Source organism: Diorhabda sublineata, chromosome 5, assembly GCF_026230105.1.
Source record: "Diorhabda sublineata isolate icDioSubl1.1 chromosome 5, icDioSubl1.1, whole genome shotgun sequence".
NCBI classification, from domain to species: domain Eukaryota; kingdom Metazoa; phylum Arthropoda; class Insecta; order Coleoptera; family Chrysomelidae; genus Diorhabda; species Diorhabda sublineata.
The window spans coordinates 4,914,439-4,930,606 of NC_079478.1; the positions used below are offsets into that span (position 1 = coordinate 4,914,439).

General features: G+C 30.7%; 1 protein-coding gene across 3 annotated transcripts in view; it reads right to left on the reverse strand.

Annotated features, from left to right (window-relative positions):
• Positions 1–2,211: 2,211 nt before the first annotated feature.
• Positions 2,212–16,168, reverse strand: part of LOC130443731 (death-associated protein kinase related-like) — a 217,335-nt gene continuing 203,378 nt past the window's right edge. The window contains exons 2-6 of one of the 3 annotated variants that reach the window (XM_056778496.1): positions 7,591–7,858; positions 6,519–6,711; positions 6,041–6,287; positions 5,553–5,806; positions 2,212–2,291 (exon numbers count right to left, since the gene is read on the reverse strand). In XM_056778496.1, the coding sequence (XP_056634474.1) occupies positions 2,254–2,291; positions 5,553–5,806; positions 6,041–6,287; positions 6,519–6,711; positions 7,591–7,858 (1,000 nt within the window). In that variant the 3' untranslated portion in view covers positions 2,212–2,253. Of the gene's footprint in view, positions 2,292–4,495; positions 5,807–6,040; positions 6,288–6,518; positions 6,712–7,590; positions 7,859–14,947; positions 15,033–16,168 lie in introns of those variants that run through there. The other 2 variants (XM_056778497.1, XM_056778495.1) reach the window with 2 other exon arrangements.

Below are 16,168 nucleotides of genomic sequence, written 5' to 3' on the forward strand. Positions count from 1 at the left end.
CTTTTACGTAATAATTTTAATAGTCCAAAATAACATCGATTGGCAAGCATTATATGCGTTTTTATCTCTTTACCTACGTCATTACTCAGGTTTATCGAGACTATAAGATATAAAATTTATTGGCTTGTAGTATATTGCTGAAGAGGAATATCAAGTCCTACAGGCATTGAGGTCGAGTCTTGTCACTATATTGGTTAAACCAAGCTAAGGAATAAAGAAATATTAAATGATTTAGGATACAATCAATTCAAAAATTTGTTGGCATAATTTTAATTTCAATAAACAGTAGTCTAAAGAAAAATATTGGAATATTATGGGATCCCAACTCTTTTCCTTAACACTTCACATAAGAACTTGTTTCATGTTTTCATTTTAAATTATTTAACTATTTTGATTAATTTTTTGACTCAAATTAGATTATTCTAGTTGTGTTCAATGATAAATGTGGTAAAAATTAGCTAACAACTACTTGCGTTTTCTCACATACACTTTTTGCTAATGTCTTGTTCATAGTAAGGTATACTGAACAATAAGGTATTCGCTTTAATGTTTTTTTTGTGGAAATATGATTCGAAACTGAACAGATACTATTTAAATATGTTGCGTTAACTATATTAGTATTAAGAATTAACGGAAGTAGTATTGCTATTATATAATATAATATTTCCATGAAAAAATTTATCAGCATTTAATTGATGTGTTTTGGGTCTATGTCAAATCGTCCGAAAAGAAAGTAATATTTTTTATATATTGAGATTTTGATATTTGTTATAATTATTTATTATTTTATAGTTTTTATTCAGTTACCAATGATTATTTCTTAGGTGAAATTTTAGATTGTTCATTTCTAATAATGTTGTGATTTGTTAAATTCTAGTCAGTACATATATATATATATATATATATATATATATATATATATATATATATATATATATATATATATATATATATATATTCATTTGTAATGCACACATACCTGTATATTACAAGCCGTTTTCTTATTATCGGAAGTTAACCTCCCGAGTTAGTCATGTTTTGCTAATATGGTTTGTAACATTCCAGAAATTAAAAAAAAAATATTTGTTATGACTTGTTTTACTTATTTTCCTGTGACATCCATCCCAAAATCTTTATAACTTACCAAAATTATATGTGATTCATTCTAACCAACAGCCAGACCAGGTAAGCATCATCAAATACGATATTTACTAGACAAATTTCACTAAATGAATAAAACTGCTACTGCTCATGAAACATCAATGATCACTCATTATAACCGTGAGCGCTTTCAGAAGAAACTTCAGGAGTGTGGTTGTGACCCGTTTGATCTGCGGTACGAAGATATGGAGGAAGATAAAAACCAGTGGCTACGCGTGACCGAATTAAACAGATTGGAGTACCTAGTTTTTCGCACAAACTTTATGACTAAAGAAGCTAGAAGCTCACAATTTCCTCACCTCTAACCTTGTATTTCCTCCGTGTGTAAAAGTGCTGCCAGGGGAAGGTGTGATAGTGTTTGGCAAGGTTTTTATTCCACTTGTTTTGCATACGGCACTAGGGTGATATTATTTCTTCTTATTCGTCTGGAATCAATATTAAACTCATATCAAATTTGGTCTTGATATCCGAATAACTTTTCTTCTCGCTTTCATTGCTATCATTTCCTCTAAATCATGTTATGTGTATCCCAATATCTTTCCATTCGATGAAAAAATATTCAATTGAACAATGTTTCTTTCGTTCCTTATTTTTTAACTTCAAACGTGTGCACATTTGAAGACAAATCCGTGAAGAATGGCCTCGTCTTAACAATAAGGGCTAGGCCAACGCTGGCTTCTCTGCAGGACTGGCGCCAGCATTACCAGCTTCGTATAAATTCTTCTTAAAGATTATATAAGTTATTTCTATTATAGAATCATTTATTTTACCTTTACATTATAAACTATTATACCACATCTGTGTTGTATTTAAAATGATCCTAATGTTATCCTACCTTTCAACAATAAATAAATTTATTTATACGCCTTTCTCCAGAATTTTACAGTAACAATTGTAATAGAAATCGTACAATTCTATGTTTTTGTTGTCTAAGAGAATAAAATTCTCAATATAAATAATTTAAAATAATATGTTGTGAAAGGTTCGTTTATTATTTGTTTGTAATAAAACAATTTTCTAATAAAACAATTTAATAAATAAAATATATACAGTATATTCAATAAGTCCTCTATGGGTCACATTGAATTGTTTTCAGTCTTCTAATATCGAGGCTTCATCTTCATCTGATTCTGTAAAATGAAAGTTATTATTACTATTCAAGTACATTATTCCATTATCAGTTTATTTAGAATAATTTGACGGGATTAATTTTTTTTGTAATGTTGTTTATCTATACTTTTAAATGATTCACTGATTCTGAAAATTAAATATTGTAATACGGACCTAGACAAGGTGTGTACTATTCAGTTCGCAGTGGGGCGTCTCTAATCTCTTTTTGTAAAGATAAGATGCTCGCTATTTGATGACAGACATTATACCTACTGTAAAATGTGACTAATTACTAGGTATTTGCATCGATTCCAACTGATAATGATAAATCTGCTGATTTTATTACAAAATATGTGATATTATCCATTTTCCTAATTTTTTAAAAGGTATTAAGTGAGTTTTATCCTTCCACCTTTTACCGAAATATTTAAATAGAAGAACCAAACCGTTCGAGTCTCTGTAGATTAAAGGATGTCAGAAGGATGAGTGATAAAAGGATTACATGAAGAATACTAGAAGCCAGACTAAGAAGTAAGAGCGAGAGGGAAGATACTACACGAGGTACTACAATAAACAAAATATAAACAGAAACAGAACAAATTTTGGAAAAGACTCCATGAAAAAAGAAATTCAGCCCCATGTCTAAGTAAGATTAAAAGTATAAATGTTTTATATAATATATTTAATATATTCTAAACTATTTGCAATAGTCTTATCAAATTGAAAGTTTATATAAAATAAATTTCGTATAAGTTGTGTGCGTGCAAAACTTCACACAAGATTTTTTCAATGACCTAAATATAACAATTTTATTATTCCTAGCAGTGTACTTGAGCCATAAATTATTAAATATGTAGGACATATTTATTTGTTTTTATTATAATCATTATTAATAACGAATATACAGTTGGTCAAACTTTCAAATCTGATGTTGGATGCCACCCAATTGATCTAAAATAACAATTAGTTTATCCAATAAACAATATTTACTTTCCTGCCTATTGTATAAAATACAACCTTTTAGAATTGATTACATTTACTTTTGGTTCTCTATTATATATGTTTCTTAATTGAAATATTTCTTTTGTAAAGTATTTCATCTAGAATGGTTTGCATATAGTTGAAAATATGGTTTTCTTAACGATTAATTGATAACATATATATCGGTTTCCCTGTAGTTTTTATGCATTTTCACAAACATTACTAGCTAATTATCTCCATAGGCCTCGGCAATTATATTTAATTTATTTGAATTTAATTGTTTATGTTTTACTCAGTGACGTAGACTTTTTTATTCAGAAATAATATCCTTTTACTTGCCAGTTATTTGACTGTCAGAAATTCCATTATTATTACTTCTTGTTTAGTCAAACTCTTTGTTTCACACTCTAGCTTGTTTTTAGGTAATACCGTACTGCAATGTACTTTTCATTTCAGATTTGAGTTTGTTCTCTTTTATCAATTTATTTTTGATTTGTATGAATTATTTATTGGAAACTAGATTGGTTTTCAAATTTACGGTAGAATTTGTCAAAAATTCTATAAATTCACTTGTTGAGGGTTTATAGTGAATAATTCATCACTACAGACTTATACAAGGATATTCAAAAGTATAGTGAGAAAAATATAGTGAACATGTCAAAGTGTTTGCCAGCCAACTAATTCTAAGATGAGAGATTCAAGCGGTATATGCCGACAGACTTGCGAGACGGGTTTAAATGGATTAACTGTAAACATTAATTGATCAAAAATTTTAGATTGTACAAGGGTTTTTTTATTGGAACAATCCCTTTCATGTTTCTTGTAACAGTAATACCAAATATTTATTGTCGTTCACAATGACACATTGTATATTAGATGGGGTAAAACAAAGACTTATACAATGTAAATAGTTTAATAAAGCAAAGGACGGAGCTTCTTTAAGAGAAACTTTTGGTTAGATGTAAATTAGATTATATTTCATTTAGTATCTTCTAGTTTGAATATCTGTTGATTAAAGGATGAGTGAGGAAAGGATAAAAGAAGAATACTAGAAGCCGGAAAAGTGAGAGCGAGAAACAGAACTTTTGTTTAGAGATAAATTAGGTTAGATTCCATCTAGTATCAGTAGTTGTATGAGAATTTTTGTACACCATGTATATTAATTTGTTACACTCATATCTAATGTAAAAGCTCGAAACAAAACTTTAAGCAAACACTGAAGGCATGAAATAAAACAATGAAATTTGAAATTAACAAATAACTTTATTTAGGTACACACCAAATTAAAGTAAATTAAAGCAACAAAATAATATAAATTACTCATACTTAAATACAAATAGCACTGTACATCCCAACAATAGCACAAATAAACATCTGTTTGGCTTAAAAGAAATGATGGAATACGCCGATGTCAAAAATCGTATTTATCAAATATTCTATGCATTATTACAACTTTTCTAATAATATTTTCAAAGTTTAAGCTAGAAAGAGAAATGATTGTATATTATTTTTATTGGAAATATACTTTGAAAAACGTTGGAGTTTCTGGAACTGTTGGCGATATCTATACCATACTATATACCATTACAATAACACTTATAATTACAAAGTCTTCAGACTCTGAAGTTCAAAGAAATGTGGTGTTACAGAAAATGTAATTATAAGTGTTGGTGTAGTGGCAAGAAACAGTGGGATAAGTTTTCTTTAACAACGAGTATTCATCCCTTATTAAATTGGTTTGAGCTACATCAATAATTCTTATTAAATCATCAGTTTTGTATTAAAATATACCGAGGATGTGATTTGAAATAAAAAGCCTTATTAAAATTGACATTTTACAGCTTGGAGTCCTGCTTATTTCATTACTGTGGATGTATATAATATGAATTGAAGGTTGTTTGAAAAAACTGATAGAAATTAAAGTTTTTATATTAATCCAAATGATGCGTAAATAGTACTCTGCTTTTTAACCCTTATACAATTTTTATTTAATAGTTATGATAAAATGTGTACCTTTCCCAATTTAGATTGTAACTGGAATCTATCTAATTAGATACCATGATATTACATAAACCTTATATTAAAGTAACAATGACATAAATGTCGATTTTGACATGGCTTCCATACAAAAATCTAAATGTGCCAATTCCGGTTACTTTGTGATTGTGACAAAACCGACAGCTAGCACAGAATGCCTCGATCTATAGTGATGGTAGTTTTAGTCACTGGCGTATGCGTGATGTGACGACATGTCGTACCACATTGAGGACACAAACAATTGGTTGAAACTGTGTACGTACGAACTGACGAGGAGTCTGTGAAACTGCCGTTCAATGTGTCTGTGCAGAAAGTGGTTTTGCGTTGTCCTGACTGTTTCGTTGTGTCGCTAATACAGGAAAAACTCTTGCGCTGAGTTATTGGCGTCGATTTGGGGGTAAGGTTGTTTGTTTGTTTATTTTGGTGTTCACATGCATTCAAAGTTATGGTATGGGGAATATTGCTTTTCAAAGATATCCAAGGATGGTCTAGCATTTCGTGGATAGATGGTCTAGTCCTGGAAAAAACATAATGTTAAGAATTTGTTACAAATTAATTGCGTTTTTAAACACTAGGTTTGAAAACACAATATAAATATAAATAAAAATTTACATGCTTCTAAATGTTCCTTCTGTTTTAAAATTAGTTTTTTTAATAATGTGTCTGTGCACATAAAAACATTTAGAAGCATTAATATATAAAAAGGTCTAGGAAATTGAAGAAGTTAATGAAAATATATATTCTTATTTACCTTGGATCAACGATAAGGGCACTTTTGATGAAATCTATCGCAGCACTGGAAACGTCTTCAAAATGTTCGGGTTCGAATGATAGTGAACATTTGGAAATGTTCAGGAAAGTTTGTTGTTTGTCATCGGCTCCAAAGGGGCTGTAGCCTGATAAGAGAACGTAAGCTAGTACTCCTATTGACCATATATCGGTGCTGAGACCTATAGGTTCGTAGCTGAGTACTTCTGGCGCCACATAGTCAACAGTACCTGAAAATTTAAATTATAATTTGATCTATGTTGTGGAAAATCTCTGGATATTTATTATCAATTGACATGCTCGATATTTAATGCCATTATACTCAATGTTTTGAATAATTTGTTGACAATTTCATAATTTGCCACCATCTTGAAATAATGTATTGAGAAGTATTCAATAGCCTTGAATTATGTACTGATGTGATTTGGGTTTAAATATTTTTTATTGGTAGAGTTCCTTACCCAATATTTCTCGTACTGCTACTCCAGGCATAAGTACCTTTGATATACCAAAATCACAGAGTTTGATGTCATCACAGCAGTCTTGTACCGATAGCAGTAGGTTTTGTGGTTTGAGGTCCAAATGAGCAATATTTTTATCGTGTAAGTAGGCCACACCTTCTAGAATTTGCTTCATAGCTTTACGAGCCTCTACCTTTAAAAAAACAAACAAATATTGGTTTAATCTTTTGAATTATTTTCACTATTTTATAATACGTTGCAATTATTATAATTCAAAGAATTGGAAAGTGTGCTAGCCAATAATTTTGAAAATTCTAGTAATCTGATACTTCGATATTCCGTCTGAAAAAGATGCACAAATGGTTAATACTCAAAAAATAGATGTTAGTGGTATCAAGTTTTTTCAAAAACAACGTTTTTACTACAGGGAAAATAGAAAAAAGTTCTAAATATTCATATTATTCGAATCATTTTAGTACTTGCTATCCCCGTAAAGGAGAAAATAGATCAGAATATTGTGACAAGATGATATTTATATAAGGTATTTCGGAATAGCACTCCAATCTCTCGGGAAATGATTCTATAGATAAATTTAAGGGAAAAAGGGAAATAATAGGAAGCCGCATTGAATGTCTCGGGTCTGAAATTGTCAATAATTAAAAATATAGCTTAAAGTTAAAATATTATTACAATTCAATAATTTTCACACATCATTCTCTTCAGAATTAAATTTTTTGTAAGTTCTATTTGAAAGCTTAATGGATTTATTGGGCATTTAACGAAGTTCTTTTACTCCAAACGTAAAAAAGTGTACAGATCTGAGTCATTCAATATGACTTCCTATTATTTCTCTTTTTTTCTTTAAATTTACCTATAGAATCATTTCCCGAGAGACTAGAGTGCTATCCCGAAACACCATGTATATTATAAAACTACTCAAAAAGGGAAATTGATTAATGAAGATTTACCTTTATTTATAAAACTGCATAGAAATAACCTGGTCAAAAAGTTACTATTATTTATTACCTATGTTATAGAGTGATTTTAATTTTGAGTTCCATCCGATTCTTACCTCTCCTAAACACTGTCCAACGTCGAGTATGTGCTGGAGTTCGCCGCCTGCGGCTAATTCTAATACCAAAACCATTTCGGTGACGGATTCATATACTTCGTGTAGCCTTATCACTCTATTGGTTGATTTGCATTGCATTAAAACGGCTATTTCGTGAACGATTTCCTTCATTTGGTCCTGATTTCTTCGTCGCTTTTTCACAAATTTCGCCGCGTAAGCCGTTCCCGTTTTTTTGTGTACCGCACGCCAAACAGTTGCATATTTTCCCCTGAAATAAACATTTTACAATTTATTTTGATTACTTTTATGTATATAAAAGTGAAATTATATTTAACGACCCACAAATGATATATACATATGAATTAATACTTTAGTTGATTTTTTTAATAATTGTAACTTGATAGTTTTTGTCATTTTCCCTACCAATCAATTTTATCAATTAATTTTTGTTAATAGTTCGTTGTTAATTCACTTTCGAGATTTTTATCGAAAATGACTTTATTTTAATAAAATAGTATGACCATTTTTACTAACGTATCCATAAATATTATGTGTGATTAAAATAAATTTGTTAGTTGAAGAAATAAAATTATTTTAATTGAAATAATTGTCTATAATGTTTTATAACAAAATTCTTTTATTGTTGTTACATATAATAAAGAAAGAATTACTACTATTATCATAATTTATGGTAAATTATACCATAGAAAATTAGATTCCTTATGTAGGACAGTCAATTCCGGGATTAAGAGACTAAAGACGGTTGCAGAGACTAACGTTACCAATTACACATACAGACTCACACACACTATCATACACAAACACACACATAATATACTAGGTGGTTGTTCTCCTCTGTAACCAAGAACAGTTGTCAAGGTCATTCGAGGCCGAAGAAATCGAAGCATTGTTGCCGTATATACATCTGTCGTAAGTTTTAAAAATTCACCTGTCTGTTGATGCGTCAAGTCCAACATGAAAAGTATAGAAACTAATAATAATTCAAATTTTCCAGTATAAAATAGTTAGTATATGAATGTACGAGGTTTGGAGCATAAATCCAAACAACGATTTTTTTGCATGTAGAATGATAAGTGATAACGCAGTCAGTTGGTGACCGTCGTTCAAGTTGGAATAATGCGCTTGCATAAATATAACCATTCTCTGATGGAAAAATATTATGGAACGTTGCAGAGAATTAGTGAAAGCCCTTGGAAATAATTCCCTACCATACCGTATATGGTAGGTACTGTCATGGACGCTACTGGAATCATCGCATCGTTCACGGGATATTGTGTAATGAGCTACGTTGTGGTAGGATAGTATTTGAAGAGTTATCACTACTTTTCTGTTATATCCCATCATATATTTTAATCGGAGAATGGCAATTTCATGAAGCACACAGCTTCACACAGGTTAATTCCATCTCGCACGATGGTTATCACCAGCTGACTGATTTCACAGTCGTCGCTGCGCTATTACCAGCTATCACGTAGCCTTCTGTTATTCACACTATGCATTCAGAACTTCCACAGAACATATATTCTCAACCCTCATAATTAAAATTAACAACGTAGTGTATATTTTTATTTATTTAGTAAATCCAATTATAAACAAAGTTTCAAGTAATATACTCCATAATAATATCTAGTAATGGTCAATTATTTTAGATATTATGAGATAAATTTTTGTTATATCCACTTTTTTTTTAAATACCAACAATAAAAATTAGGCGTTGGCAACACTGACCGAGGAGAACCGTCCGCGTGCCAACCGTCGATGAAATGACTAGAGACCGGTTCCGTTCGCATAAATGATGAACTTTTTCGAGTTTCATCGCAAAAATACCTTTAGGAAGGTATGCACGACACACACGATCATCGTGACGATTTTTTCTTAGCCCGTTTTCCACCATGTTTTTCGTATTTTTTACAGGATGTACCGTTTATAATTTTTTAATGAATTTACAAAAATTTTGCTTTTACAAACTAACGTCTTCAACAATTACGACAATCTAGAATATCTAGCTTTTAAAAAATGGGACATACAATTTGTTTATTAACCAATGTTGATAAAGAAAAACATTGTACTACACCTGAAAAATGCAAAGATGCCTAAATGTATCATTTCCATGGCAAAAATTCATAAATTGGCTCTACGCAACAGAGACTATTTTTTGAAAGATATGCTTCAATAGCACACTAAACCACCGGCTTAAGAACTTTTCAGCTAGCACCTTTGTAGCAACTTCCTAGTTTAGGATGGTGTGTTTCTGATTATAATATAAATAGAGTAATCAATTGACACTAAAATGTTTTTATGTAAGGTATTAGTTTTCGGAACGGGATCGAAAATTCTCATACTTTAGACACCACTTCCAATTTTCTTTGTGTAACCTTCCGGAAGTACCGCAATTTTTCGATATGTTGGTTCCTATCCATGACAAGATCATCATTGGAATATTTATTCTGTCAGCAATGTAAAAGATTTGAGGAGAGGTTTCAATGAACCAGATTTTGAAGATCTTAAGCCAGAATGTTTGTCTTTTTGCTGGAACTCTTTTTCAATATATTCAGCTTGCAGAATGGCTTGGAGCAATGCATATCTGAATTCGTTACGCATTGTGTGGCCCAAGTACTGTGCTTTGGCAATTTTTATGGTTATCATTACTTCTCGTTCTTTTCCATTCTTTTGAGAATGCTTCGAATAATTTTTTGCTCAAATCTTCGTTCAGATCCATAATTCAACTCAATAACCATTATTATTGGTAACTGAGGAATTTCAAGTAATGAGCGTTATGAATCATAATTTTCTGAATGCCGAATATTATGAGAAATAAATGGATAAACAGTAATGCATCGCCCTGTACTTAATTTTCTTGTTTGTGTTCGGCCGATTTGCTGTCATTATACGAATATAACAGGATGCATTCTTCGATTACTCGATAGGCATACAAATTAGTGTAAATGAGTATTAAGCGAGGTAGTTGGGGGTCTTTGAACACTATATCGGTAAAATGAGGAAGTTCTAAACCGAACGAAACGGGATTTTTACTTAACGTAATACGATGGGGTTGAAGCCCTTGGGAATTGTCGTGTAATATATTGAGAGATACTGAAGTGAAGAAGCTGTAGGATGCGAACGGAATATAGAATACTGTTGTACAGTTTTTCAATAATATGAAAAACTTTACGAAACTGATAAATAATATTTTAAATATTATCAAAACACTATACGAATGAAATTATTAAACATCTGTTAATTATTGAATCAAATTTTTTTAAAGCTTGGAAATTGCGTAAACAAAAAAATATCAAAATAAGTTTGTGATAACACACTAGGTATCTTACATATTCAGTCAATTTTGAGCGATCACTTATATGTGAGGAATTTAAATAAGATGAGATCAAGAAAATGTTCTTTTACATCTGAAAAATGCAAGTATGTCTAAATGTATGTATTTCCATGGAAAAAATTCATGAAATTGGCCCTACGAAATGCTCTCCCATCCGCCCTATTCTCCAGATTTAGTCTCGAGTGACTATTCCATCTTGCAGAACGTAAACAAAAGATTTGACGAAAAGATATTTGATACAATTAAAATGATATCTATTTTGTTTAATTCGCCAAATCTCATAAAAATCGTTCTGTCTGATTATAAACATTATAGTTAATTTTCGAGAGCATCTCATACATTACTATTTAAATGGTTCTCAGTTTGAAATAAGCGCTATATAATAAAAACAATGAACCAAAACTTATATCAGGTTAACTGCCCATTTAATCGATTGATGGTAAAATAAAATATACAATAAAACCCACATTGAGAATCATTTCGAAATTGGCTCGTATCCCAAGCGAAATCTCCGAACCATTACCTCTCCCAATTAGACGTGCATGTTTTGGAATGTGTCAGGCCGTGGCCTCCTCCGATTGCCAAATACCGCAAGCGCGAATACCTGAACAAGCGCCAAAATACCTGCTGACAACACTTCTCGGCATTTTTGTTATTTAGTTGCATGCTGTCGGTAGCAATGATTTTCGTTCCCTGTTTTCAATTTCATAATAAAAAAACCATGTGATTCAGTGGCACAGAAAAATCATTACAGGCAGGATCGTATGAAACTACTAAAAAAAGTACATGGTGGACACTTTAAAACACACTAGAATTCATTACATAGAAAAAAGTGAAACGAAACGGGGGAGTAAATAATATAGATTAAAAGCACAATATGGAAATATTTTTATTAATAGATTAGAATACAATAAAACGCGAGATATAAAATTGGGTACACAAACAAATTTTTGTAGAGAAAAATTAAAATTTTATAAGGAAAAACTCTATATTTAATAAATGAGAACACAGTGAAAATAATATGAAAATTGAATAATAATGGGAAGGAATAAAATAAAAAAAAAAAATAAATTATACGCAAAAGTAATTGATATGAGGTGTATGTCTGAGAGATTCTCATTGGATTTAAGTTACAAAATTTTGATAAGGTTGATTTTGGATGGCCATGACATTTCCTCAAGAGGGATGGGGTTAAAATATCTTTAATTTCGCGTATGTATGCGAGTTAGGTTCCATTATGTGAGGTATTCCTAGGTGTATGGAAAATGTCTCGTTAAAAACTATTAAATGGGGAATGGGTTTAGCTGTGATATTCTCTACCTTTGGCTATTTAGTTGAGGTGGCATTTCGGGATGTGACTTACACTTACTACAATTTTGTAAACATTTTAAAATATTTTTTAGTACGAAAGACGACCCAAGCGTTCACGTTTCACGTTTAACTCGCTCAAATCGTTTGTAACTAGTATCTAGATCAAACGTGTAACTAATTGTATCTCTAACGGTGAAGTTTTCGTTGTACACCCTGTATATGTACAATAAGAATTATGGCTTACGATTACGTATATGCATAACTCCCCATTTGAAACAGATGCAGTTTTAACTGCACTCAATAACCATTTATTCATTTATTACGAAATCGTCGACAGATTCTGGGCAAGACATTTCACCTATTTACCTAATCAATTTGAATGTTTGTCTTCGGTCCAACCTGGCGAGATGAAAACGTACGTCAATAAACGTTATAAATAAGTATAGGTGCATATATTTATCAGAAATATCGTCACTTGTCCTGACCCCAATATTATATTTATACCTTCATCTCTAAACTAGTTTCAAGTGACAACTGGAGAAGCAGTTCCATTGGATGATTGTTGCGGGTAGGTGGATTTGATAGATGAAATGTTTAATGTTACTAATACTAGCATATGAGATATATAGGCAAAACAATGCAAATTTAAATATATAAATGAAATGTTTGCAAGAAAATTAGAGCTACAACTAGATCTAAAATGAAGATTGTTAGAGAGAAGAAAAAATAACATGAATAAGGTTGGGGACTTTCTTCTTTAATAATCATTCGTCAGAACATATCGTTTTTTTTACTCCAGAAATGATTTAATACAATTCATGCCTTTCTTCTTAGTAATCGTCGAATGAAAGTACATTAAATAAGCTAATGTACATAGATATGCAATACTCTGCATAATAAAGGTGCCACCATTGCTTGATTCTAATAGCTTTATGTACAGGATTTCAAAGGTTAAATCTCTATTGATTATTTAAAAAAAAAAGGTAACTGGCCAATATTATGCTATTTGACTTTCTAAATTAAGAAGAACGACCGCATTTGTTGAAGAAATAAGCTTTGTTCCATCACGTCAAAGCACCTGCTTATTTATCCACTAGTGTTGCCGAAAAAATAGTCGAGCTAAGGTATGGGACAAAAAATCCCTACATTTTTGACAGCTTAGCAGTAAAATAGGCGTTAACTGAAAATGTTATAAATTGTTTCTCGTAATTTTGCAGTTATCAAATATCCCAATTATAAACATTACGTCTCTGTTAAAAGTTTAGTTTCAAGTATGGAAAATCTAAAAGAAAACGAAATTAAATAATTGCCAAGCTTTATGAACAAAATCAAAATCAGAATAAATCGTTGGAAATAGCCAGACAAACAATTTACGATACATATTTGTAAAAAAATAGTATTTCTTTAGTTTCAATATGGTTTATTTTATTTATCTATAGGTTATGATGTCTATGATAGATCTGTCATGGATGTCACAAGTGTCAATTTTGATTGATTAGAATAAGATAATAGAGGTTAATTAATGTAGGTCAAGAAATATTGTTTATTTAAGAATGATTTGGAGAAATAAACATTAAATGTCGTTTCTTTGTTTTTAGAGAAACACATGTGTTTATTTCAATTAATTTGAAAATCATCTTATATATCTATAAAGAAGAGAGAAGCTTTAGACTCACGGAAAACTGTCAGCTTAAGAAATTGGACAGAAAATTCTAAAGGAATAGAATTTTGTTGCAAAAAATCAGGAAAATAGGCGCTCAAATATTCTGAGAAGCAATATATGGAAAAAAAAGACAACGAGTTATTATTCGCAGAAAGGCGAGGAAATAAATTCAGGCGACAATTCAAAAGACAAAAACTCCAACTCGAAATTGTTGTTATAGTTGACGATGTCTTTTCGTGGTCGTTCTTCAGCATACATTTGTACTTCTGGAAATTCTGTAACCGCCAAAATGTATGAAAAAGATTGTGTTAGATCTAGATGCAGAAAATTATGGCTAGATATGGCAACTGCTCATTAAGCAAAGAACATTGTTCCTAATGTACTTCAACTAATACCAATTGAACGTTTTTGACCAAATTTGCAACGAAACGTATATTCTGAAGATTGGGAAACAGCTACACATGAAGAGTTAAAATAGAGAATTTTAAACAAAGTCCGGCAAATGCTAGATTCAGTATTTCGTAATTTAAAAGACAAAAATTAGAAAAGCGAGGCGACTGTAGTAAAAGTAAAATGCATATAATTAAATTGAAACAATATGTCCGGATTTTTTGACTACACACCCTCAAATTACGATTTATTGCCTTAACCTCCATAAACATCGGGTCTGTTTCTTTTCGGTTACTTTTAGTAAAAAATCGATTGTTCCTTCTTAGGTAGGAAGTAATATACAAAATATGTGATTTATCTAAACATTCATAAAACCAAAAAGATCATTGGACTTCTTACAGTTGTATCTAATTTTCTACGGAAACTTTTCCCTTTTTAATTTGTATTAAATAGTGGAATGTAGTATATAAGCGTATGTTGTTGAAATCGTAATTTTTATTACTTGATGTTTTACTAACTTGGGGAAACGCTTCGTCATAATTTAGTTGCAGAAAGTAAAAAATAAATACAAAAACTCCAATACCAATAAAGATTTTATATTCTTTATGTTATTAAGTATTTTTTTTTTTCGTGCGTACCTTCAAGCTTTCAAAATGAATAAGTGTTGATCTTTCTCTATAACTATAACTCTATAACACTACGGTGATGCTTAGTGTATTAATGTAATTTACTACAATTACTATATACGCTGCAAATACAAAACATAACGTAAAATAATGATTCCTTTTTTCTTCAATTTCTTTACAAATCTTCAACGTTTATGTACATAATTTCTTGTCTATTACGAATGAAAAAATTATCTATAAATAAATTGTTCGAACGTTAATATGTACACAGAGCCGGAATGGCGATTCACTGCAACATTTTTGAAAAATTAAAACAAACAACAAATGGAAAGCTTGGAAAATTTGATCGCTTAATCAGGCGAATGAATGTTTAAATCAACAATTAAATATATCTCACTTATTTCACCTCAATTTTTTCATACTTTCACGTATTGAGGCAAGCAGTGATAGATTTCAATCAAAAATTCCAATACCATACTATAGTGGAGATGTAGTAATTTTGAACACAGATCCTTTTTGATTTGTGAGTTATTTGGCCCGTGCGACCACGTCTCCCTTATTACGAGATTTCACACTACACGTTATCTGCCAAAACGTCTTTATTCCATTTTTGACATTGACATTGCTAATTCTGAAAGTATTCCATTAATGGATTCATAGTTGTGATAAATACATTAGCCATGGGTGGTACTTTAAAGAAAATTAATATAGATTTTATGTATTTACTTTGTTTCATACAGAATAATTCATTACAGAATGCATTAATGGATGTAATATATAATATATATCAAAAAACGCCCTGAAAACTGCTTAAAACGTTATAATAAGACTTTGAGCAACTGTAACAGCAAACCTAATAACCTAGGGCATAAAATGACAATTAACTGCAACAATTAGATACATCAGATCGATATTTGGTAAATTTTATGTACTTTCCACTTTATTTTTTTAAAACATTATTCATTGTATTTTTGTACCACTCCTCGTTAGACCGGTTGTCTTATACGATGTATTATATATTATCTATCGGTATTGGAATGTTGGGTATATTTTATATTTAATGGTAATGAAATACTAAAAGAGCATTTTTGATGCGTCAGTCTCGAAGGCATACTTTGTTGAACTTCATATATACATATTGATTACGCCCCTAATAAATTCCAAAATAAATGCGAGAGATAAAAAGTTAGCTCAGCAACGATGAATAAACTCAACCCAACCCGAAATCGTTAA